Source organism: Notothenia rossii (genome assembly GCF_949606895.1).
Source record: "Notothenia rossii genome assembly, chromosome: 6".
In the NCBI taxonomy this organism is placed as follows: domain Eukaryota; kingdom Metazoa; phylum Chordata; class Actinopteri; order Perciformes; family Nototheniidae; genus Notothenia; species Notothenia rossii.
The window spans coordinates 56,726,038-56,749,864 of record NC_136909.1 but is presented as its reverse complement, the minus strand read 5'-3'; the positions used below and the strand labels follow the sequence as shown (position 1 = coordinate 56,749,864).

The following is a 23,827-nucleotide window of genomic DNA, read 5'->3' as shown; positions in this document are numbered from 1 at the left end:
TTGTATAATCATTTTGATTGTGTGTGTGTGTGTGTGTTGTTTAGGATGTAGTTCCAGTCCTGGTGGATTACTGCCTGCTGCTGAAGAGGGCGTGAGTACTCATTCTATTTAGGTTTATAAACACAAATAAAATCATAGACTCATGGGAATTACATATTGTAGCGCTGATGACAGATGCAATGGAATCTATTCCAGAATAAAACTGATTTGCTGTTTACGTCTTAGCCTAAATGGTTCATGGTTGATATAATAGCCTTTTATTTTATATATCCCTGGGCTTCTAAAAGAGTTTCCCAGTGAATGGCAGGATCTGGTATACATTGCAGTTTATTCAAAATTGAAGATGTTCAGCCTGTAAGAGTGTAAGCTAACATTTGAATCTGTATTTTAGTTTGGTTAATAAACCCCACACCTTTGTTTATTTTATCTGCACTCCATTTCAAGGTCAAACTGACTATAAATGAACCAAGAGGAGTAAACAGGCTTTGTGGTTACTCATTCATTGGGCAGTTGTGATAATTTTATCCTGTACTGTCAGGGCCAAATGGTACAATCCAATCATGTCTACTGATATGAAGTCATGCAGCACTTTATTGAACCTGATCTGGTTATTTATCTTCCCTGGTGTCACAAAGAGCTCACCAATCAACGCCTGATAACAAGCATTATTATTAAAGACTATAACTCAACTTCATTTTAGGAATAATGGGGGTTGGGAGCTCAACCACATTATTTCCACCGTATTTCTAAGTTGTTGACCAATCACAACAGAGCTGGCCATCAGAGCAGACTGGGCTCTGGTTTCAGACAGAATAATAATAATAATCAATTTGATTTGTAAGCGCACTTTTCATTCGCGTAAACAAAACTCTAAGTGTTACAGAGTAAAAAGGGTGAAACAAAACAATAAAACAATAAAAACAACAGAATAAAAGCAGTGACAGTTATGCCGGCATGGCAAAATGTGGGGTTTTTAAAATCTAGTAAAAGGCTATTCTAAAAAGATGCGTTTTTAGGCCTTTCTTAAAAGCATCCACAGTCTGTGGTGTCCTCAGCTGGTTTGGGAGGGCATTCCACAGTCTCGGAGCAGAAGGTTCGGTCTCCCATGTTCTTTAGTTTGGTCCTGGGGGGAACCCAGCTAGAAATGTTTGGTTCTAAAAACATTCTGAGAATGTTACAGTCATTGTTCTAGGAAGGTTTTCAGCGGGAAGTCTTTGTTTGGTTCCCAGAACGTTCTTCTGAAAGGTAGGATAACGTTCTCTAAAAACATTCTTAAAATGTTTGGTGATAACATTGTTAGAACATTATGCCCTCCTATTCTTAAAACGTTTTCAGCGGGAAGTTTTTGTTTGGTTCCCAGAATGTTCTTCTGAAAGGTAGGATAACGCTCTCTAAAAACATTCTTAAAATGTTTTTGATAACATTGTTTGAACATTATGCCCTACTGTTCTTAAAACATTTTCAGCTGCAAGTTAGATTTTTTATGTTGCCAGAATGTTATTATTTTAGAGAAGGATAACATGGTTTATGTTAAAGAAATTATGCAAATGTTCTATGGTAACAATTTACTAAAATATGTTTACATTATTTGAACATAAAGACAAAATATATTCCTGTAATTGTTCAACTCAAAATTCCTGGGTAAGTGGACTGTGATCATTAGGATGATTATGGTTTGGGAGTCCCAGATGTATTCCAGTATTATCTGTCCTTCAATGCAAAGTATCCATTATCGTGGGCGTACAAAAGTGCCTCTTCGGTAGGCAGTTGGCAATGGCTGAAGCAATCCATCATGTCTGTAAACCAAAACATATCTCTGGCATCAATGTGGTACTGCCCAAAACCACCACCCTCAATGGATAATACCATCATCCGCTTTTCATGCTCTATTGTAAAGCAACTGCACAGGAGACTCAACATAGAGGGGCTCTCTTTACCATCTTGCCCCATTTGGAGTAACCCCTGTATTTCTGCAGGAGGAGGCACTTTAAGTAATAATATCTGGCAGAAGGCTGGTATTACTACAATTGGACAGATATATAGAGACCAAACCCTTCCATTTCAACAACTAAAAAATCAGTATGGTCTCTCAGGCTCGTCTTTTCTATCATATGCACAACTAGCATCTATTATTAGTACAAAATGTAAGGAGGGAGCCATGCCTGGTTCATGTATGGAAGAGGACCAGCGCCTCAAGAAAGCAATCATATCATCAGGTGTGGTCTCTAACATTTATAAATTATTATCTAGGGCTGCCCCGAATACCTATTCTCCTGTCCAACTTTCCTGGGAGCATACCTTGAATATATCTCTGTCTGCTTTGCAATGGAACTCCATTTGGCAGTCAGCTATGTTCTCTTCTAAATGTGTAAGATTCAGGATCATACAGTTCAAAGTTCTAAATAGAGCTTACATCACCCCTGTTACAAAATCCAAGATGGACAATAAACACAGAGATTTATGCTGGCATGAATGTGGCAAGCGAGGTACATTATTGCACCTACTCTGGGAATGCCCAGCGGTAAAAAAAATGTGGTCAGAAGTAATATCCTTATTGTCTGAATCTTTAAAAGTTAATTTCCCTACATGTCCCATTGCATGTCTACTGGGTCTCAAGCCAGATGGCAATCCTGCAAGGACTACCGATCGGCTCTGGACATTGGGCTGTTTAGCCACAAAAAGACTCATCCTATTAAACTGGAAGGAACGCAAACCAGCCTGCTTTACTAGGGACTCATGGCTGAGGGAGTATCTGGACCTACTGAACATGGAGCGTGCAGCTTCTCTGCTGGGGGATTTTGAGGGGAGACAGGAGGATTGCGGTTCACTGTCCGCAGCTCTCCTATCTAACCCTGTCAATATGGCATCTCCTGTGTAATGTATAATGTATTGTGTATGTAATGTCCTGTGTATGTCACAATCAGCTGTCTTAGGAAGTCATCCTTGCATCCACCCCCCCCCCCCCCCCTCCCCCGTTACGTTTTGTTTAGTTGTTTGTTGTTACATGTTTTGATGTACGGTTTGTTATCTGTTAAAAAATAAAAAATAAAAATAAATAAATAAATAAAAATTAGGATGATTATGATAGTTTACTTAACTATTGGAATTTGTCTATTAACACATGTAAAAGGATGACTCGCAATCAGCTGGTGAAAGTAACATTTGTTTATTAGAAAAGGGGAGCTGGGAGTGGAGGTTGGTTATGGCGGCAGTGGGAAACAGTTGTTCCAAGGTGGGTAGAGAGGCCTGGCTGGTCTTGGGAGTGTGGAAGGCCTTGGATTCCTCCTGGGAGAGACACAAAAATCAGTGTGAGGCAAAAGCAGGCAAAGTTGTCAAAGAATATGCTGGTAAAAAGCTAGAGCGGCACGTAACAAACCGTTCACGGCAACAATCCGGCAGGGAATGAGTGCAGGCTGCAGGTTTTCATAATGTGGCTGACGAGCAGGTTGCAGGTGTGGTTGATTGGAGATTGCTCCCAGCCGTGTAGAACAGACCAGCAGGCAGAGAGAGAGACACACAGTAGAAAGAAACACATACAAACACTAACAGGGGTTTCAGGGACGGGCAGTGATAGTCGGTCTGTTCTATTTCGTATATGGCTTCGCCCTCTAAAGCTATCGCTATTGTGGCTACACTTGTAGTCCACGCCCACCCGCAAGGTGGGCCCCACCCTCGGGCCTCCTTCCGGTATAAATAGGAAGGAGTGAAACGCAGCGTGTGGAGGCTTCCTCGCAGCCCTTTCGCCTCACAGTGGCGGCGAGGGCAATGGCATCACAGAGAAGCCAGAACGGGGGAATGACCAGTATTCCAGGCTGAGTGCCCCCAGCGGCAGCGCCCACGGCGCCAGGGCTCGCTGCAAGAAACCTGCTGGTTTTAACCTATGGTTAATAACCTGCAGAGCTCGCTAATTAAGCCGGCTGCCACTAATCTGTTGATTAAGTAGACAGCAGGGCTCGCTGCAAGCTGGCTCCTCCGCGGACTGCGAGGCTGGGTCTTCAGGAGGCTGGGTCCTCAGGAGGACCCAGCCTCTGAATTGGGACACAGCTTATGTCTTGCGCTCCAATCCGAGCTGCTGGAACTCCTGTTGAAAGAGGATTCCAGGATTCCAGGGTTCCTCAAAGGGAGGAAAATCAGGGGTTTTCACTCCTGTTATTTTTCTTATCCAGAAAAAGACTGGGGGAATGAGACATCCTCGATCTGTCAGTATTCCACATGCTGACGATCAAACAGGTGCTGGAATGTTTTCACCAGGACGACTGGTTCACTTCCACCTGAAGGATGCATACTTCCACGTACCCATCATCCCGAAACACAGGAAATTCCTGTGTTTTCCATTCAGGGAATATCAGACCAGACAATCGTCTGCCGTTCGGATATTTCCTGGCTCCTCGCATTTGTGTAGAGAAGGCTGGAGCCACTACAAAGAGGAGGGATGAGAGTGTGGTTTTTCTCTGGACGACCTGCTATTTGCTGGCTCGCTCCAGGGAGGAAGTCGCTTTACAGACGGTACATCTCGTATCGCATCTGTCAAAGCCTGGGTTTCATAATAAATTGGAAGAAGAGCTGTCCTCTTCCCTGTCAGACAATCGTTTATCTGGGAGTGGAGTTAAACTCAGCCAGCATGAGAGCGCGACTCTCGTGGCAGCGAGGGGAGGAACTGACAGCTCTCCTCCGGCGTGTCACAACCCACACAGCCCTCTCCGTGACGCAGCTGCTCGGTGTTGGTGTCAGCTGGTCACGTGATGATCCCCTTGGGTCTCTTCCAACAGGGGGACACTCCAGAGGTGGTTCATTCGCTGCAGAAGCCTGCTGTTTTAACCTATTGGTTTATAAACTGCAGAACTCGCGGTATTCCTCTGTCCCAGATATGCCTCCTACACACGGTCATAATAGCACTGCACACACCTCCATTCATCCCCTGAGCGTGTACACGCCTCATGATGAGAGACGGAGTGAAAGGCAGCGTGTGGAAACTCCCTCGCAGCCCTTTTGCCTCACGGGCAGCGGCGGCGATGGCGTCGCTCGTCACCATGAAGACCATTACGGCACTTCACAGAGAGGCCTCTCCCCCAGCAGTTCCATGGGATACAAGAAGCACTCCTGTCATCCCAGGAACAGTGTCTTGCGCGGTTTTTACCCCCGCTATTTTTCTAAATCTCCTCTGTCCTGTGCGCGCGGTGTCTTGCTATGTGGCGCGCACGGCTGCCTTGCGCCATTCTCAGCGCCTGTTTGTGCACTATAGAGAGCGCTCGATCGGGCAACCTCTGTCTGCACAACGGCTGTCACACAGGTTGTGTGAGTCTGTGTCACAGGCATGTCTCCTCTGGGGTGGAGCCCCCGGAGAACATCAATGCGCACTCCACCAGAGGAATTTCCTCCTCCACGGCTTTGCAGGGAGGAATGTGGAGTGGAAGATATTTGCACTGCTGCATCTTGGTCTTCCCCCTGTTCATTTATTCATTTTTATTTGAGGGATGTCTCCCATTCCTCTCTGACACACCCTGTACTGGGTGTCCTGTCGGAGTGAGTGACGTCAGGGAGCCAGCTGTGCGCCTCTCTCCTGCCTCTCGGCACGCGGAGAGCGGCCCTTTTCCCCTCTTATAGGAGGGATGTTCCTTTTTCCTCTGACACACTTTGTACGGAGTGCCTGGTCAGAGTGAGTGACGTCAGGGATCCAGCTGGGCGCTCTCCTACCTGTCTGACACGCAGAGAGCTGCTGTTCCCCCTCTATGATCGCTGCGCAAGGTGGGACCTTCGTCTCTACTTTCTCACAGCGGCCGGTATGTATTGTTCCCAGCCTTCACCCCGTCGGGAAGATAGGCATGTTTTGCTATGTTCCAGGCACGGTGATGCGCCATTACGCATGGCACAACAGGCATGGGGTGTTATTTAGCAGGTGTGTCTGTGCTTCTAGTGCCGGGCGGACCCAGTGGGGCGCAGACTACATCATGCTTCGCCCTTAACCCAATAGCGATAGCCTTAGAGGGCGAAGCCATATACGAAATAGAACTGAGGTTACCTACTGTAACCCAAGCTTCTATGAGTAAATGGCGCTGCCCTCTAAGCGCTGGGCCCCACTGGCTCTACGAATAGCTGAAGAAAAGTTATTTGGTATGGGAGCAGATTGCCGGGCCTCCTTCCTATTTATACCGGAAGGAGGCCCGAGGGTGGGGCCCACCTTGCGGGTGGGCGTGGACTACAATTGTTTCAGTGCTGCGCGGGGGCGCAGGGGGATTACCCAATAGCGATAGCCTTAGAGGGCTGCACCATTTACTCATAGAAGCTGGGGTTACAGTCGGTAACCTCAGTTCTTCTATATGTCTTACTTTGGTTTTCTAAGTGTTATTCGATCCATATGACAATAGAGATACGTATGTGCATAAACAACAAAAACACTTGGGGTATAATGTCCGAACAATGTTATCACCAAACATTTTAAGAATGTTTTTAGAGAACGTTATCCTACCTTTCAGAAGTACATTCTAGGAACCAAAATAAAACTTCTTGATGAAACCATTCCTAGAACAATGAATGGTAACATTCTCAGAATGTTTTTAGAACCAACAATGTCTAGCTGGGAACTCAGACATGCCTACGCAAACAAGCAATATCATGAATTACGTGCTTGTTTTTTTCTAAAAAGGAAAATGTGGTGACATCAGATTTCTTTTAAACATCCTTTTCAAACAAATGCAACAACTTTGTTTTTTAAAGCGCACTACAAATACATCTGACGTTGACCATGACCCTGTTAATATTTCGCATCACAGGAACATTTTATAAAAAAAATAATAACCCCCTGAAAACATTATCCAAATGTTGCTTTCAAAATGTTCTTCTTTGGTTATCATTTAACATTGAGGGAATGTTCTATAAAAGAACATCTTTAATGTAATCCAACAACATCCAACACACATCCCTAGAATGTTGGAGGCAAAACATTCCACCTTTGTTGACTTATCACATTAAAGGAACATTTTATAAAACACTTTCTGTCATCTAAGGCCTCAATAACATCCTGAAAACATTTTCAGAATGTTGCTTGGAGAATGTTCTTTATTTGTTATCATGAAACATTGAGGGAACGTTTTATATAGAACATCTTTAATGTGTTACCCAACAACGTCCAAAACATGTCGTTAAAATGTTGCAGGCAAAACGTTCCACCTTTGTTAACATATCCAGGGTGTCCGCGGGGTCTTAAAAAGTATTAAAAGTTGATAAATCAATTTATCAAAAATTAAGGCTATTAAAAAGTATTAAACGGCATTTTCCAAGGTATTAAGAAGGTCCACAGCAACGACAACATGAAACACCCTTTAATTTACTGAAACGACATGTCGGGAAACCCCCCAAGGCGGCCCCATGCATAGCGCGCCGTAAAATGCTGCTTATTATTTTAAGTTTTGTTGCCTTGCTCCGCTCTATGGGGGGGGGGGAACTAAACGACTACGGTAACGGGTCCCAAGGTGGGTAGACCGGCATACGCAACGCTCTGGGGGTCCAACGGCTCCGTGTGTAAGCCCTATATGATCATTTTCTGATAACGATGAAATAGCCCGCCTCCCTCTCCCCGCGTCTCCTGCTGCTGCTGGGCTGTCAGAAGAGGGGGAGGAAAAGAGAAGCAGGCACCGTTTATTAAATATTATTATATTATTATACAGAGAACAGAGTCGTTATCAATTTTTTTTAAAGCTCAATAAATAACAAAGAAGACCTCTGACCGGCACTTTTCTAATTTTGTATGGAAGATTTCAACTTTAACGGACATGTTGACCGGCGGAAAAAGAAATTTGCGGAAACTCTGCCGCACGGTCCCCTCGTTCCTTGGAAGAGGCGGTGAGGTGGGTGTTTTTCATCTGCTGTGGACTACCGGAGAGATATACAGCAGGAGAACACGCCGTCCACCGCGGAGAATAAACAGAAGGGCAACCATGGCAACCATGCTCCGGGGTCTTCTTCGCTGCTTTTGGTGTATTTCGGGCGGCAGCAGCGCCACTTCCAGGCCTGGCATATGTACTACATCGTTTCCAGCATTTCCAGTGGTCTTGTGTGAACGGACACGTTAATGAATCGAATGCGTGTGAACGGAAGCCTTTTTTGCGCTTGCGTATGCGTTTTACCGTACCTCGTGGGGCCGGGGTCTAAGCCAAACTTTATCCGGTCACAGAGATCTGCTATTTTAAATTAAAGTCAACACATATCAACCCTAAATATAGTCTATATTAAGAACGAGAAAAGTAATAACATATATATCCTTTTTTGTAAACAAATGACAAATGTGTGAGGGTGATGACGTCAGAGCATCGTCCTATGTGCCAGGGCTTAGCCCCGGACAGCCCCTGCCCAATTTAACCCCTGGGTATTTGAGAGGGAGCTCCTATATGGCATTACCCCGCTGAAGCTCACCAAAGTTGAACATATTTCATAGTTTAAAGTTTTGTCAATTGTTTTGTTTATTGGTCAAATACTGGTTTCTAATGGATTCTGAGGAGTTTTACTGGAATGAAAGAGCACAGAGTCTACAGAAGCAAAAAAACAGCATACTGCATTAAACCTGACCTTCACAGAGAGGTTGAAGTTCATGTGGAAAGGAGGCTTCAGTAGTCTGTCTGCACTCTGTTTAGTTTTGCTATCTTACAATCAATATAGTAAATGTGAGGTAAAGTGTGTTGCCAATGTAACCGGTTAGAACTCAAAGTTGCGATGAGGTCTTAAAATGTATGGAAAAGGTCTTAAAAAAGGTCTTAAAATGTATTAAATTTGACTTCAGGATTCCTACATATACCCTAATACCACATGAAAGGCCTCAATAACATCCTCAAAACATCCTTTGAATGTTGCAGTTAAAACTTTATGTCTTAGTTAACCTTAAACCTTATAGGAACATTATTTGAAATAATAAACATCCTAAAAAGGTTATTTGAACATCAGATTAAAACGTTTCTTTAAAACCTTATTAGAACCAATAGGTAACGTTAGCCAAAGTTGTGAGAACGTTCCCCGCTAGCTGGGAAGGAGGAGGTTTGCCTTTTCAGATCGTAGGTGCCTTGTGGATGTTTGTGGGGTGAGCACAGGGCCGTCCCTGACTAACTTGAGGCCCCACGCAAAGTTAGATGATGAGGCCCTCTGTTTCGTGAGCATCGACGGTGTCTTAATGGAGCCTCGCAGCGGCGAAACTGTGCCGCGCCACACTAATTGTAGCGCATAGGTGCGCCACATTTGAGGCTCAGTTGAGGCTCCCTCCGCAAGATGAGGCTCCCTCCGCAAGATGAGGCCCCCTCCGCGAGGTGAGGCCCCACACAGTCTGCGTGATCTGCCTGTAGGGAGGGACGGCCCTGGGTGAGCAATTATTTCATGTAGGAGGGAGCATTTCCATGTATGCACTGATAAGCGAAGTGGGGGATTTTGTAGTCAATCCTAAGTGAGACCGGGAGCCAGTGCAGTGATTTGAGGATGGGTGTGAAGTAGGGCTGGGCGATATGGTCTCTAAATTATATCGCGATATTTACAGACTATATCGCGATACACGATATATATCGCGATATTCTGAAATTTCCTCTAAAACACATACAAAATATATATTTAACCCCTTGATGTTTACAGTCACGCCAGTATGATGATTATAGTAGTCCCTGTAACCTATGTCTGCATTAAACCATTGTTATTTATACTGTCTTCATCCGTGGTTTCTATTAAAACGATTTTAACCAACACACAAAAAATATATACTTTTGTAGCCCCACAGTTAGCTGCAGTCTAACGGTTATATTAGCCTACATATATTTGCCTTGAGTAACAGTAAGGAGGTTTGGGTTTTTTGTAGCCTCACAGTCTCAGTCACACAGGGTCTGCCACTAACTTAACATTGGACTGAGAAACTGTTTTATTGACAGTCAGTCGATGCGCACATCAGGCTAAAATATAGAAAGAAATGTGGCTCTTAATGTTGGCTCACTTACTTTCTGCTTCGTCATTCTGTACCATACGGGGGGTTCTGAATACATCTGTGATTTTAGCACATTTCGCTGCATCCTCCTCGCGTGCTTTTTTCTCCCTTTCCCTCTCTGCACCACCTTTCCTCCTATTTTTCGCAGGATGGGGGTCCATCCTTCCACAATTATTAAGGCTGCCGGTGTCAGTTCAGTCGGTCCAGTCCACACTAATGCAAACAGCAGCGCGCTGGTCTCGTCAGAAACGGAGTGGAACAACCATCTTCATTATTCTCCTGAAATGTAAATGTGCCCAATCGCTAGTCTGAAAGGTACATGGTTCTCACTGCGTCTCATACCGGTGCGACTTTATTTTGGACACCTGCCTGCCACATTCATGGATTTGGCCTGCAGTCACCACATCTGGGCTGAATTAAACACGGGCCATGTCAGCCGGCCACATCATATTATGCCAGCGTTGCGTTCACAAGACATACAAAAATAAAAAGAACATGTTGTGCTAAGGTTTAAACTAGCTAACCTTTCTTTCGCTCTCCTCAAAACAAATGCCTCTCTTTCACTGTGCGTGTGTGTAATGTTTGTGTGCAAGTTGGGCGGGGCCTGCGTGTGTGCCTGCGTTTGTGACTGTGTCTATGAGGGAGAAAGGAAAGCTCATTTTGGCCGCGGCGGGAAACTGATTTGACAACATAATACTCGATGTTCACGATGTGGTCATTTACGACATCGCATGTAGCGCAATCCACGATGTATCGTGTAAACTCGATATATCGCCCAGCCCTAGTGTGAAGGTGCTCATACTTCCGTACTCCTAGCAGCGCTGTTCTGGATGTATTGCAGCTTCTTGATGTTCTTGCTAGGAATCCCAATGAGGAGTGCGTTACAGTAGTCCAGCCTGGAGGAGACAAAGGCGTGGACAAGCTTTTCAGCATCTGGCAGACTGAGTGTGGGGCGGAGTTTGGCAATATTTCTGAGGTGGTAGAAAGAGGTCTTGCATGTTTGTTTGATGTAGGCCTCAAAGGTCAGGTGAGGGTCCATTTTAACACCCAGATTGGTAACAGTTGATGAGAGTGGAATGTTCTGACCGGAGAAGGTGATGTTGGTGATGGAGGATGAACAGACCTGATGTGGAGTGCCAAATAGAATGGCTTCAGTCTTGGAGCTGTTTAACTGAAGGAAGTTGTGCTTCATCGGCACCTTTATCTCTTCCAGGCATGTTGTTATTGTGGATGATGGCAGAGGTGCAGAGGGGGTTGGGTTTGCTCTGATGTAGAGCTTTATGTCATCAGCATAGCAATGGAACGATATTCCATGCCGGCTGATGACACGACCAAGGGGGGACATGTATATGGTGAAAAGGGTGGGGCCGAGGACTGATCCTTCGGGGCACCACAGGTCACAGAGTGTGTTTGTGATTTTGCCGCTCCCAAGGTGACGTGCTCAGTCCTCCCGGTGAGATAGGAGGTGAACCAGTTTAGGGCAGAGTCAGAGAGTCCAATTGTAGAACGAAGACGATGGAGTAGAATGTCATGGTCGACGGTGTCAATCAGAGGGTGAAAAGAGGTGCTGCAGCACATTATGAGAAAAATAAAGAGCTTTTTGAACATTAAAGCATAGAGACATGTCCCAGTAGAGACACTAAATACTGATATGACCCTGAAGATGAGCAGAAGAGGGCCCATTTAAAGCAGTGGCATCTTAAGCTGTGAACACATGTACAGGACTGTCTCAGAAAATTAGAATATTGTGATAAAGTTCTTTATTTTCTGTAATGCAATTAAAAAAACAAAAATGTCATACATTCTGGATTCATTACAAATCAACTGAAATATTGCAAGCCTTTTATTATTTTAATATTGCTGATTATGGCATACAGCTTAAGAAAACTCAAAAATCCTATCTCAAAAAATTAGAATAGTTCCTCAGACCAAGTAAAAAAAAAAGATTTATAACAGCAAAACACAATCAAACATTTGAAAATGTCCATTAATGCACTCAGTACTTGGTTGGGAATCCTTTTGCACGGATTACTGCATCAATGCGGCGTGGCATGGAGGCAATCAGCCTGTGGCATTGCTGAGGTGTTATGGATGCCCAGGATGCTTCAATAGCGGCCTTTAGCTCATTAGCATTGTTGGGTCTGGTGTCTTTCAGCTTCTTCTTCACAATACCCCACATATTCTCTATGGGGTTCAGGTCAGGGGAATTTGCAGGCCAATCGAGGACAGTAATGCCATGGTCAGTACACCAGTTACTGGTGGTTTTGGCACTGTGGGCAGGTGCCAGATCATGCTGGAAAATGAATTCCTCATCTCCATAGAGCTTTTCAGCAGACGGAAGCATGTAGTGCTCTAAAATCTCTTGGTACACAGCTGCATTTACTCTGGGCTTGATGAAACACAGTGGACCAACACCAGCAGCTGACATGGCTCCCCAAACCATCGCTGACTGTGGGAACCTCACACTGGATTTCAAGCAACTTGGATTTTGCTCCTCTCCAGCCTTTCTCCAGACTCTGGCTCCTTGACTTCCAAATGAAATACAAAACTTGCTTTCGTCTGAAAAGAGGACTTTGGACCACTGTGCAACTGTCCAGTGCTTCTTTTCCTTAGCCCAAGTCAGACGCCTCTTCCGTTGTCTTGAGTTCAGAAGTGGCTTGACCATGGGAATACGGCTATTGTAGCCCATTTCCCGGACACGTCTGTGAACAGTGACTTTTGATACCTGGACTCCAGCTTCAGTCCACTGTCTTTGAAGCTCCCCCAAATTCTGGAAGCGACTCTTCTTCACAATGCTGTTAAGGCTGCGGTCATCTCTCTTGGTTGTGCAGCGTTTCCTGCCACATTTCCCCCTTCCAACAGACTTTTTGTGGATGTGCTTTGAAACTGCACTCTGTGAACAGCTTGCTCTTTGAGAAATTTCTTTATGTGTCTTACCCTCCTGATGGAGGGTGTCAATGACGGTCCTCTGGACAGCAGTCAGATCAGCAGTCTTCCCCATACTTGTGATTTAGTTTACTGAACCAAGCTGAGTGTTTTTCAAGGCTCAGGAAACCCTTGCAGGTGTTTCGAGTTAATTAGACGATTCAAGTGATTCGTTGAACACCCTACTAGTATACTTTTTCATGATATTCTAATATTTAGAGATAGGATATTTGAGTTTTCTTAAGCTGTATGCCATAATCAGCAATATTAAAATAATAAAAGGCTTGCAATATTTCAGTTGATTTGTAATGAATCCAGAATGTATGACATTTTTGTTTTTTTAATTGCATTACAGAAAATAAAGAACTTTATCACAATATTCTAATTTTCTGAGACAGTCCTGTATGTAGCTCTTCAATAAAATTGAATCAAATCTAGTAACTGGACTATTAAATATAACTGGATCTGTGAGCTCTTAGTGAGTACATACAACATGCCGGTGTGATTTAAAACAGAGCAGAAGTAAAAGTGTTTCCCGTGTGCAGAGACCTGATGTTCAACCAGCTGTACGACCGGCTGCTGGAAAACTCCGTTGCTAAGGGAGTCTTCCTGGAGGACCTCGAGTCGTACATCGTTGCCGACCGCCTGGGTCACCTCACCACACCCATCATGAGGGACCTCCTGGCCCATTACCATGGCAACGGTATGATGGACAGCCTGGAGAGATGCATTGTCCATCTGGATGTGACCAGCCTGGACATACAGCAGGTGTGTGTTTGTGTATATATATTCAGGAAAGGACATAATGGGGAATAAAAAATGCCCTACACAGCCATCAGCAGCTGCAATTAAACCAATCTGTGATGAGTTGCAAGAAACTGCTGGTTCATTCTTTCATTTCCACTCGTATCATTTTCAATACGTCTTCTGGGTTTGTGTTTGTAGGTGGTTCAAGTGTGTTGGGAGAACCAGCTCTATGATGCAATGCTCTACGTCTTCAACAGCGGAATGAATGACTACATCACCCCTATGGAGGTAAGTGCTCCACCAGAAGGTAGATCCTTCAGGTCACAGTTAATGCAAATGTTTTCAAAGGATGTCTCTGAATCCATAGGATGAGTCTGATTTCAGTTGGACTTAAATGGCAATTTGTAAACAAAGTATAATCTAGTTTCTCTTCTCGACCTATTCTTGCTGAGGTAAGCTGTTTGGGGCCCTTAGTCCAGGTTCCAATATTATATTTGTAAAGTATTGGTCATATCAAGACATTTCAAAACTAGTTGAATGTTTGAAATATAGAGGTCAGGTCAGATGGGCCGCTGTTGATACAAAATATATAGAGGTCAATGCAGATAAATATACCCCGTGAGTGTGTCTTTGAAAACAATAGGTACACAATCACAGCTCCTCTGTTTCTGTTTGATTGGTGGAAAAGTAAATATTCAGTTTGTGTAAAGAAGAAATCAGTTTATGGTCATCTGTATTCCTTGTCAGCAAATGAATCCTTTTATTGTAACTTTAAATCAGGTCTTGAGCAATGACTGATTAAATATTACATCTTCAAATACCCCTCTATGTTGTCAACTTCTTGTTTGTGTTTCAGAAACTTTTTGCAGTGATTGGCCCACCAATTACAGAGGGGAGGGGCCTCACAGGTAAGGCTGTAAACCACACATCCCAGAGTTCATAGCACCAATTATTTGAAGAATCTCCATAGTTTTTATTATACTTCTTTGCATTTTTTCTTTTTGCACAGATGAGGAAGTGGTGATGGGAAACAAACTGTTGGTGTATATCAGGTATGTTAATGCCTCCGTTTATCAGACTCTGCTATACATTATAGCCAAGATTTGCCTACAGCTGCTACCACATGGTCACTGTCAAGAGAAGTCACACATTTAATGTGATTATGAGAGATGTCACTAAACTCTAGAGGTGTTAATAACATGCATAATATGGGCAATACTGTAGGGATTTGGCTTGTGAACCTAAGGTTAATGCTCTAATTATAGGGTGAACATGAAAGACATAAAAGGGGAAGAGTGTAAGGTATACAGGGGTTCTACTCCTTTATAAACACAATACAATGTATGTACTGCACACATATCTCATGAAGCATGCACTGTGTTAAAATCCTAAACACTGTTAATACACACTGTATATAAAAATGTGTGTGTTTGTAGCTGCTGTCTTGCAGGCAGGGCGTATCCACTAGGAGACATCCCTGAAGACCTGGTGGTTCAAGTCAAGAACCAGGTATGTCGTTTGTGTGTGTATGATTTTACTTGATTTCCACATACTTTTAGATGGCCCGTCACGTTTAGAAAGGCTTTTTATTCATTAATTGGCTCCATGTGTCTCAGTTGTTAAGTCGATGAGCTATCCTGGTGTTTATAGACTGCTGATCAGGTTACTATTGTCAACACAAACACACCTTTTTATATTCTTGTGTGCTAATGATGGTTTGTGTGTTTGTGTGTTTTCTGTGTCAGGTGTTTGAGTTTCTTATCCGTCGGCATTCAGGCGACTCGTTAGAAAAGGAGGAGCTCTTTCCTTTTATACGTACTCTCCTCCACTTTGATACCCGGGAGTTCCTCAATGTCCTCGCAATGGTGAGGTTCCTTCACATCGTATTAACCGTTGTCATGCTGATAAATGTATGTTTAGCATCTTGATTGGGAACTGTATTCTTGATAACTTCCCAGCTAGAAATGTTTGGTTCTAAAAACATTCTGAGAATGTTACAGTCATTGTTCTAGGAAGGTTTTCAGCGGGAAGTTTTTGTTTGGTTCCCAGAACGTTCATCTGAAAGGTAGGATAACGTTCTCTAAAAACATTCTTAAAATGTTTGGTGATAACATTGTTAGAACATTATGCCCTCCTATTCTTAAAACGTTTTCAGCGGGAAGTTTTTGTTTGGTTCCCACAATGTTCTTCTGAAAGGTAGGATAACGATCTCTAAAAACATTCTTAAAATGTTTGGTGATAACCTTCTTAAAATGTTTTTGAAAACATTGTTAGAACATTATGCCCTACTATTCTTAGAATGTTTTCAGCAGAAGCTTTTATTTTGGTTCCCAGAATGTTCTTCTGAAAGGTAGGATAACGTTCTCTAAAACATTCTTAAAATGTTTTTGATAACATTGTTAGAACATTATGCCCTACTGTTCTTAAAACATTTTCAGATGCAAGCTAGATTTTTTATGTTGCCAGAATGTTATTATTTTAAAGAAATTATGCAAATGTTCTATGGTAACCATTTACTAAAATATGTTTAGATTATTTGAACATAAAGACATAATATTCCTGTAATTGTTCAACTCAAAATTCCTGGGTAAGTGGACTGACCACTGTGGTCATTAGGATGATTATGATAGTTTACTTAACTATTGGAATTTGACTATTAACACATGTAAAAGGATGACACGGAATCAGCTGGTGAAAGTAACATTTGTTTATTAGAAAAGGGGAGCTGGGAGTGGAGGTTGGTTATGGCGGCAGTGGGAAACAGTTGTTCCAGGGTGGGTAGAGAGGCCTGGCTGGCCTTGGGAGTGTGGAAGGCCTTGGATTCCTCCTGGGAGAGACACAAAAATCAGTGTGAGGCAAAAGCAGGCAAAGTTGTAAAATAATATGCTGGTAAAAAGCTAGAGCGGCACGCAACAAACCGTTCACGGCAACAATCCGGCAGGGAATGAGTGCAGGCTGCAGGCTTTCATAGTGTGGCTGACGAGCAGGTTGCAGGTTTGGTTGATTGGAGATTGCTCCCAGCCGTGTAGAGCATACCAGCAGGCAGAGAGAGAGACACACAGTAGAAAGAAACACATACAAACACTAACAGGGGTTTCAGGGACGGGCAGTGATAGTCGGTCCGTTCTTCTATATGTCTGTCTTTGGTTTTCTAAGTGTTATTCGATCCATATGACAATAGAGATAGGTATGTGCATAAACAAAAAAAACACTTGGGGTATAATGTTCGAACAATGTTATCACCAAACATTTTAAGAATATATTTAGAGAATGTTATCCTACCTTTCAGAAGTACATTCTAGGAACCAAAATAAAACTTCTCGATGAAACCATTCCTAGAACAATGAATGGTAACATTCTCAGAATGTTTTTAGAACCAACAATGTCTAGCTGAGAACTCAGACATGCCTACGCAAACATGCAATATCATGAATGACGTGCTTGTTTTTTTCAAAAAAGGAAAATGTGGTGACATCAGATTTCTTTTAAACATCCTTTTCAAACAAATGCAAAAACTTTGTTTTTTAAAGCGCACTACAAATAAATCTGACGTTGACCATGACCCTGTTAATATTTCGCATCACAGAAACATTTTATAAAAAAATAATAACCTCCTGAAAACATTATCCAAATGTTGCTTCCAAAATGTTCTTCTTTGGTTATCATATAACATTGAGGGAATGTTCTATAAAAGAACATCTTTAATGTGTTACCCCAAGAACGTCCAAAACACATCCTTAGAATTTGGAGGCAAAACATTCCACCTTTTGTTGACTTATCACATTAAAGGAACATTTTATAAAGCACTTTCTGTCATCTCAGGCCTCAATAACATCCTGAAAACATTTTCAGAATGTTGCTTGGAGAATGTTCTTTATTTGTTATCATGTAACATTGAGGGAACGTTTTATATAGAACATCTTTAATGTGTTACCCAACAACGTCCAAAACACGTCCTTAGAATGTTGCAGGCAAAACGTTCCACCTTTGTTAACATATCACATGAAAGGTCTCAATAACATCCTCAAAATATCCTCTGAATGTTGCAGTTAAAACGTTATGTCTTAGTTAACCTTAAACCTTATAGGAACATTATTTGAACAAATAAACATCCTAAAAAGGTTCTTTGAACATCAGATTAAAAAGTTTCTTTAAAACCTTGTTAGAACCAATAGGTAACGTTAGCCAAAGTTGTGAGAACGTTCCCCGCTAGCTGGGATGTATTTATTATAAACGTTAGTCCTTAACATCTATCACTGTGTATATCACCATTCAAACATATTTTAAAAGTTGAACAAAACCCACACAGCTCTGTGAAATGTTGACTTTATTTAATAATTTCAGTAAAAACTAACGTTCATATTTCTCTTTTTGATTATAATACTGATGAACGGTCAAAACAAAGCACTTTGGCAACTTACCGCATACATTTTAAAATGCTTAATAAGCACCGTAAGTTTCATGATATAATTTCTCCGTCATAATCGGTTGTTTGGTGGTTCCTAAGCTAAAGGATGTTATAAAGGAAGTTTGAAACCTCCTTTCCTATCATGTAGAGAATTTGAACGGCACTTATTATTAAGATGTATGCGCTCATATATCTTAAGAAAGTTATCACCAAAAATGGTAAGAATGTTTTTAGAGAACGTTATCCTACCTTTCAGAAGAACATTCTGGGAACCAAAATAAAACATCCCGCTGAAAACGTTTTAAGAACAGTAGGGCATAATGTTCTAATAATGTTATCAAAAACATCTTAAGAAGGTTATCAAAAACATCTTAAGAAGGTTATCACCAAACATTTCCAGAATGTTTTTAAAGAACGTTATCCTACCTTTCAGAAGAACATTCTGGGAACTAAACTAAAACTTCCCGCTGAAAACATTTTAAGAATAGTAGGGCATAATGTTCTAACAATGTTATCAACCACATCTTAAGAAGGTTATCAAAAACATTTTAAGAAGGTCATCAAAAACATTTCAAGAAGGTTATTACCAAGCATTTCAAGAATGTTTTTAGCAAACGTTATCCTACCTTTCAGAAGAACATTCTGGGAACCAAAATAAAACGTCCCGCTGAAAACGTTTTAAGAACAGTAGGGCATAATGTTCTAATAATGTTATCAAAAACATCTTAAGAAGGTTATCAAAAACATCTTAAGAAGGTTATCACCAAACATTTCCAGAATGTTTTTAAAGAACGTTATCCTACCTTTCAGAAGAACATTCTGGGAACTAAACTAAAACTTCCCGCTGAAAACATTTTAAGAATAGTAGGGCATAATGTTCTAACAATGTTATCAACCACATCTTAAGAAGGTTATCAAAAACATCTTAAGAAGGTCATCAAAAACATTTCAAGAAGGTTATTACCAAACATTTCAAGAATGTTTTTAAAGAACGTTATCCTACCTTTCAGAAGAACATTCTGGGAACCAAAATAAAACGTCCCGCTGAAAACGTTTTAAGAACAGTAGGGCATAATGTTCTAATAATGTTATCAAAAACATCTTAAGAAGGTTATCAAAAACATCTTAAGAAGGTTATCACCAAACATTTCCAGAATGTTTTTAAAGAACGTTATCCTACCTTTCAGAAGAACATTCTGGGAACTAAACTAAAACTTCCCGCTGAAAACATTTTAAGAATAGTAGGGCATAATGTTCTAACAATGTTATCAACCACATCTTAAGAAGGTTATCAAAAACATCTTAAGAAGGTCATCAAAAACATTTCAAGAAGGTTATCACCAAACATTTCAAGAATGTTTTTAAAGAACGTTATCCTACCTTTCAGAAGAAAATTCTGGGAACCAAAATAAAACGTCCCACTGAAAACATTCCTAGAACAACGAATGGTAACAAACATTTCTAGCTTGGAACTCACACATGCCACCGCAAACATGCAATATCTGCTTACAGCTTATCATGAATTATGTGCTTGTTTGTTTTTTTCAATAGGAAAATATGGTGACATCAGTTTTTTTTAAACATCCTTTTCAAACAAATGCAACAAGTTTGTTTTTTAAAGCGCTCTAGAAATAAATCTGACGTTGACCATGACCATGTTAATATTTGCCATAACAGCAACGTTTTATAAAAAAAGAATAACATCCTGAAAACATTTTCAGAATGTTTCTTGGAGAATGTTCTTCATTTGTTATCATGTAACATTGAGGGAATGTTTTATAAAGAACATCTTTAATGTGTTACCCAACAACGTCCAAAACACGTCCTTAGAATGTTGCAGGCAAAACGTTCAACCTTTGTTAACATATCACATTAAAGGAACATTTTATAAAACACTTTCTGTCATCTCAGGCCTCAATAACATCCTGAAAACATTTTCAGAATGTTTCTTGGAGATTGTTCTTCATTTGTTATCATGCAACATTGAGGGAACATTTTATAAAACCCTTTCTCTCATCTCAGGCCTCAATAACATTCTGAAATAAATTTCAGAATGTTGCTTTGAAAATGGTCTTCATTTGTTATCATGTAACATTGAGGGAACGTTTTATAAAGAACATCTTTAATGTGATACCCAACAACGTCCAAAACACACCCTTAGAATGTTGCAGGCAAAATGTTCCACCTTTGTTAACATATCACATTAAAGGAACGTTTTATAAAAAAACTTTCTGTCATCTCAGGCCTTAATAACATCCTCAAAACATCCTCTGAAGTTGCAGTTAAAAAATTATGTCTTAGTTAACCTTAAACCTTATAGGAACATTATTTGAACAAATAAACATCCTAAAAAGGTTCTTTGAACATCAGATTAAAACGTTTCTTTAAAACCTTGTTAGAACCAATAGGTAACGTTAGCCAAAGTTGTGAGAACGTTCCCCGCTAGCTGGGTTATAGTGCTCAATGAATCATAATTACCCCTCACATTAAGTAGAAAGGTCAGTTAATTTGCCTTTTTATTTGTCTTTAAAAGTCAGATAAATAGATTTGTAATTCCTCCATCTGGATGCATTGGCCTGAACATTTGCTACTATAATATTCCAGTCATAAGTATTTTGTGTTTGCATTAGTCCTTTGTCTCATAGCAATTATACTTTGTACTCTGCTGGAGTGAATTTCCAATTTGAACCAAATTTGAAAATTACCCTGACCTGGTACAAGAGAAGAGACATACTGTGGGGGAAACTTCTGTGTAGCAATGCAGGAGGAGACACCGACTCAAAGGAGACACAGGGAGAGCTGGAGCTTTGATGTCAAACACTGATGGTTTATTTGGAGCTTCGGGCGGAGAATTCACAAAACAAGTCAAAGAGCCAGAGGGTTCTGATTTCACGGTAGAGTTTTCATGTCAATTCTGAAGAACTCTACCCCAGACCCATGTATTTAGCTAGTTCAGAGAGAATAATCAACATGCTGCATAACAAGATAGAATGATAACACCTCTATCAGCTGACGCCAACAGTTAGGAACAGGGAGACACAACACTGAGAGCACAGTAGCCAAAGTTACAGATGTGCATGCTCAGTCAGGACAGTATGAACTGATCAACTGGGTCAAAGTTATGGGCCTTGGAAAATATCTCCCCAACACATATCATAACTGAATTGAGGGTTGTTGTTTGTTTTTTGTATTAATTTGACACGACGATGTCATATAAAATCAGTACTTTTATTATATTTTGATACAAATTGTAGAATATAATCCAAAATGATATAAATAACTCTCTCAAAACATGTAATTAAAGTTTCAAAGGTTTATTTTTCAGGTATTTAAACAATATATAAGTAGAATGCAAACTTCATTACACTTTGTTAAAAATAATTCTTGCAAGAAATATATATTTTTGGAATAGATTAGTAATGATTTTAATTAACAAAAATTAATTGACTATGTTAGGACAGTTTTTTGTTAACAGTCACATTATCCAGAGAATAATCCACTACGGTTTTCATTAGATCAGCTTTGAGTGATTGGGGAGCTCCAAGAGGGGAGGGGGGGTCCACCATGGTTAGTGTGTGATTCACTGTCACACACAGTATCTCTGGTATCCAACTATCATTTTCCTATATCTTGAATTGTTTGTATAAAAAGGAAACTGCAATCAGTCCAGATGTGTTTTTTTTCTTAGAAAATTGAACTGTTACATTAAAAACAATTAAGATTTGCTCTTTTAATTATTTAAGTTTGTTTTCCTGCTTCATTTTAGACATTTGAAGACTTTAAGAATGATAAGCAGGCCCTCGAGTACCAGCAGAGGATAGTGGACATCCTACTCCAGGTAAAATATATAAAGATAATTCATGTTCTGTGTGTATCTTTGATCTGATTGTTGATAGTAAAGAGAGGTTCTGTCAGTAATCTGACAGATCCATCCGCATTCACTGACCTTCTCTTGGTTGTTACTCTCTGTCACAGAAATTCCACAATTGAACAGGGCTGAACAGAAAACACAGTCACATGGTCATTTTATGTAGCTGGATTATTACATTTGTATTTATATAACATATCCTACAACACACTAGGACTCACTTAGTTGGGTTTAAGAGGGCTTTTATTAATATCATATTCATGTTTTTATTGTCCCTGTCTTTTCTCTCTATCTTTCTCTTTGGTTTGATCATCGTCTCTGTCTCTCTGGTTACCTAGGTGATGGTGGACAACCCAGACTTCACTCCCTCCCAGGTGGGCGGGCTCTTCACCTTTTTGGCTCGTCAGTTGGCCAAGCCAGACAACACACTGTTTGTGAACAGGAAGCTCTTTGATCAGGTAACCAATCAGAGCCTGAGTCTTTGATCATTGATCATATGACCCTAATGGTTTCACTCAGAGAGGCAGTTTACTTTTTAAATGAATTTAGAAACAATGCAGTAATGTTTAGATAGTGGGGGCAAAAGCTTCCCCTTACTGCTTGCATGTACTTTAATGTTACTACCCCCACCTCGACAACTCTATCTACAGGAGGGGCTTTTAATCCACCTTATGATTTTAAGGCTTGCATAAAGGACTGTTAGTATCAAGGACCCCCTAATTCAATGCATGCCCTCCTTCACAAGTTTCACCAGACTCCTCCACTGTTGTATTATTCCTCCTCATCTTGACTCTGTGTCTGCAGGTGCTGGAGTTCCTGTGTTGCCCAGACGATGACTCTCGACACACTGAGAGGCAGCAGGTTGGTGAAAGAAACAGAAAGAAGTTTTTCTCTCTCATCGTCAATTTGAGTATCCATGATTGTCCTGCTACTTTTATATTTAGTACAAGAAAGATGTGTGAGATCCTGAAATTATGGGAGGCATAAAAAAGGTGAAATCTCAGTGGATATATATTGTATATACAGTATGTTGTACTTCTACTCTCATGTGTGCAGTCTGTGATCTCATGTCTCTGGGTGGATGGTGGTTTGCAGGTTCTGCTGGAGCTGCTGCAGGTCGGGGGGGTGGTCCAGTTTAATGAAGAAAAGCTGCTGACTTTGGCAGAGAAAGCCAATTTGTGAGTAGCTGACCAAACACTGTAAACAAAGACATTCACATTGAATAATTGTAAAGTGGAATTAGAAAGTAATTATAGCATTTTTGCACATGGGCAGGTCTATCAGGGAAGAGGATGGGGCACTGAGACTGAACTAAACAGCACATTTCGATATGTTTTTCTATTTAACCAAACCAAATCTTTAAAAGGGAAGAAAAACTCCATAGAGTGAAAGCTTAAAGTGCAGAGTTGGTGATGATTTCCTGCAGTTCTGCCACTCTGAGAGACACCTTTAGAAATACACGTATTCCTTTAATCCGTATTTAAAAAAAATACAGTGCAGTTTTGACTTTTAATTATGATATTTCACAGACCCACCCTATACATTCACTACACTATCCAAAAGAGCTCAGTCTTACTATGCTGCTTTCTGTGGAACCTTATGTCATCAAGAAGTTTTTTCAAATAATTGGGAAAAAAAACCCAGGGTCAACAATAACTTATCGCATGTCATGGTTCTTAATGTCATTTTGTATCATACTGTGTCCTCTCGCTTCAGCTACCAAATCTGTGAATTTCTCTACGAGAAGAAACATCTGTTCGACCGGATCATCGACTGCTACCTGAGAGACCCCCTCAGGAAGGTAACATGTGTGAGATTGATATGTGTAAAATGTTTGAATTTGCATGTTTGTTCATTCATGTGGGTGTGTGGGACCTTCATTTGCTGGTTATGATTGCATGGTGCAAGCCGTGTTTTCTCAACTGGTTGA

The 23,827-nt window shown here is 41.1% G+C and overlaps 1 protein-coding gene across 3 annotated transcripts in view; it reads left to right on the top strand.

Moving 5' to 3' along the window:
* The window catches only part of vps8 (VPS8 subunit of CORVET complex), an 82,740-nt gene that overhangs the window by 44,655 nt on the left and 14,258 nt on the right, over window positions 1-23,827 (top strand). For all 3 annotated transcript variants that reach the window (XM_079687894.1, XM_079687893.1, XM_079687895.1), the window contains 12 exons: window positions 45-91; window positions 13,420-13,642; window positions 13,820-13,909; window positions 14,478-14,529; window positions 14,631-14,673; window positions 15,058-15,130; window positions 15,367-15,486; window positions 21,796-21,867; window positions 22,236-22,355; window positions 22,702-22,758; window positions 22,993-23,075; window positions 23,614-23,698. In XM_079687894.1, the coding sequence (XP_079544020.1) occupies window positions 45-91; window positions 13,420-13,642; window positions 13,820-13,909; window positions 14,478-14,529; window positions 14,631-14,673; window positions 15,058-15,130; window positions 15,367-15,486; window positions 21,796-21,867; window positions 22,236-22,355; window positions 22,702-22,758; window positions 22,993-23,075; window positions 23,614-23,698 (1,065 nt within the window). The remainder of the gene's footprint in view (window positions 1-44; window positions 92-13,419; window positions 13,643-13,819; window positions 13,910-14,477; window positions 14,530-14,630; window positions 14,674-15,057; window positions 15,131-15,366; window positions 15,487-21,795; window positions 21,868-22,235; window positions 22,356-22,701; window positions 22,759-22,992; window positions 23,076-23,613; window positions 23,699-23,827) is intronic.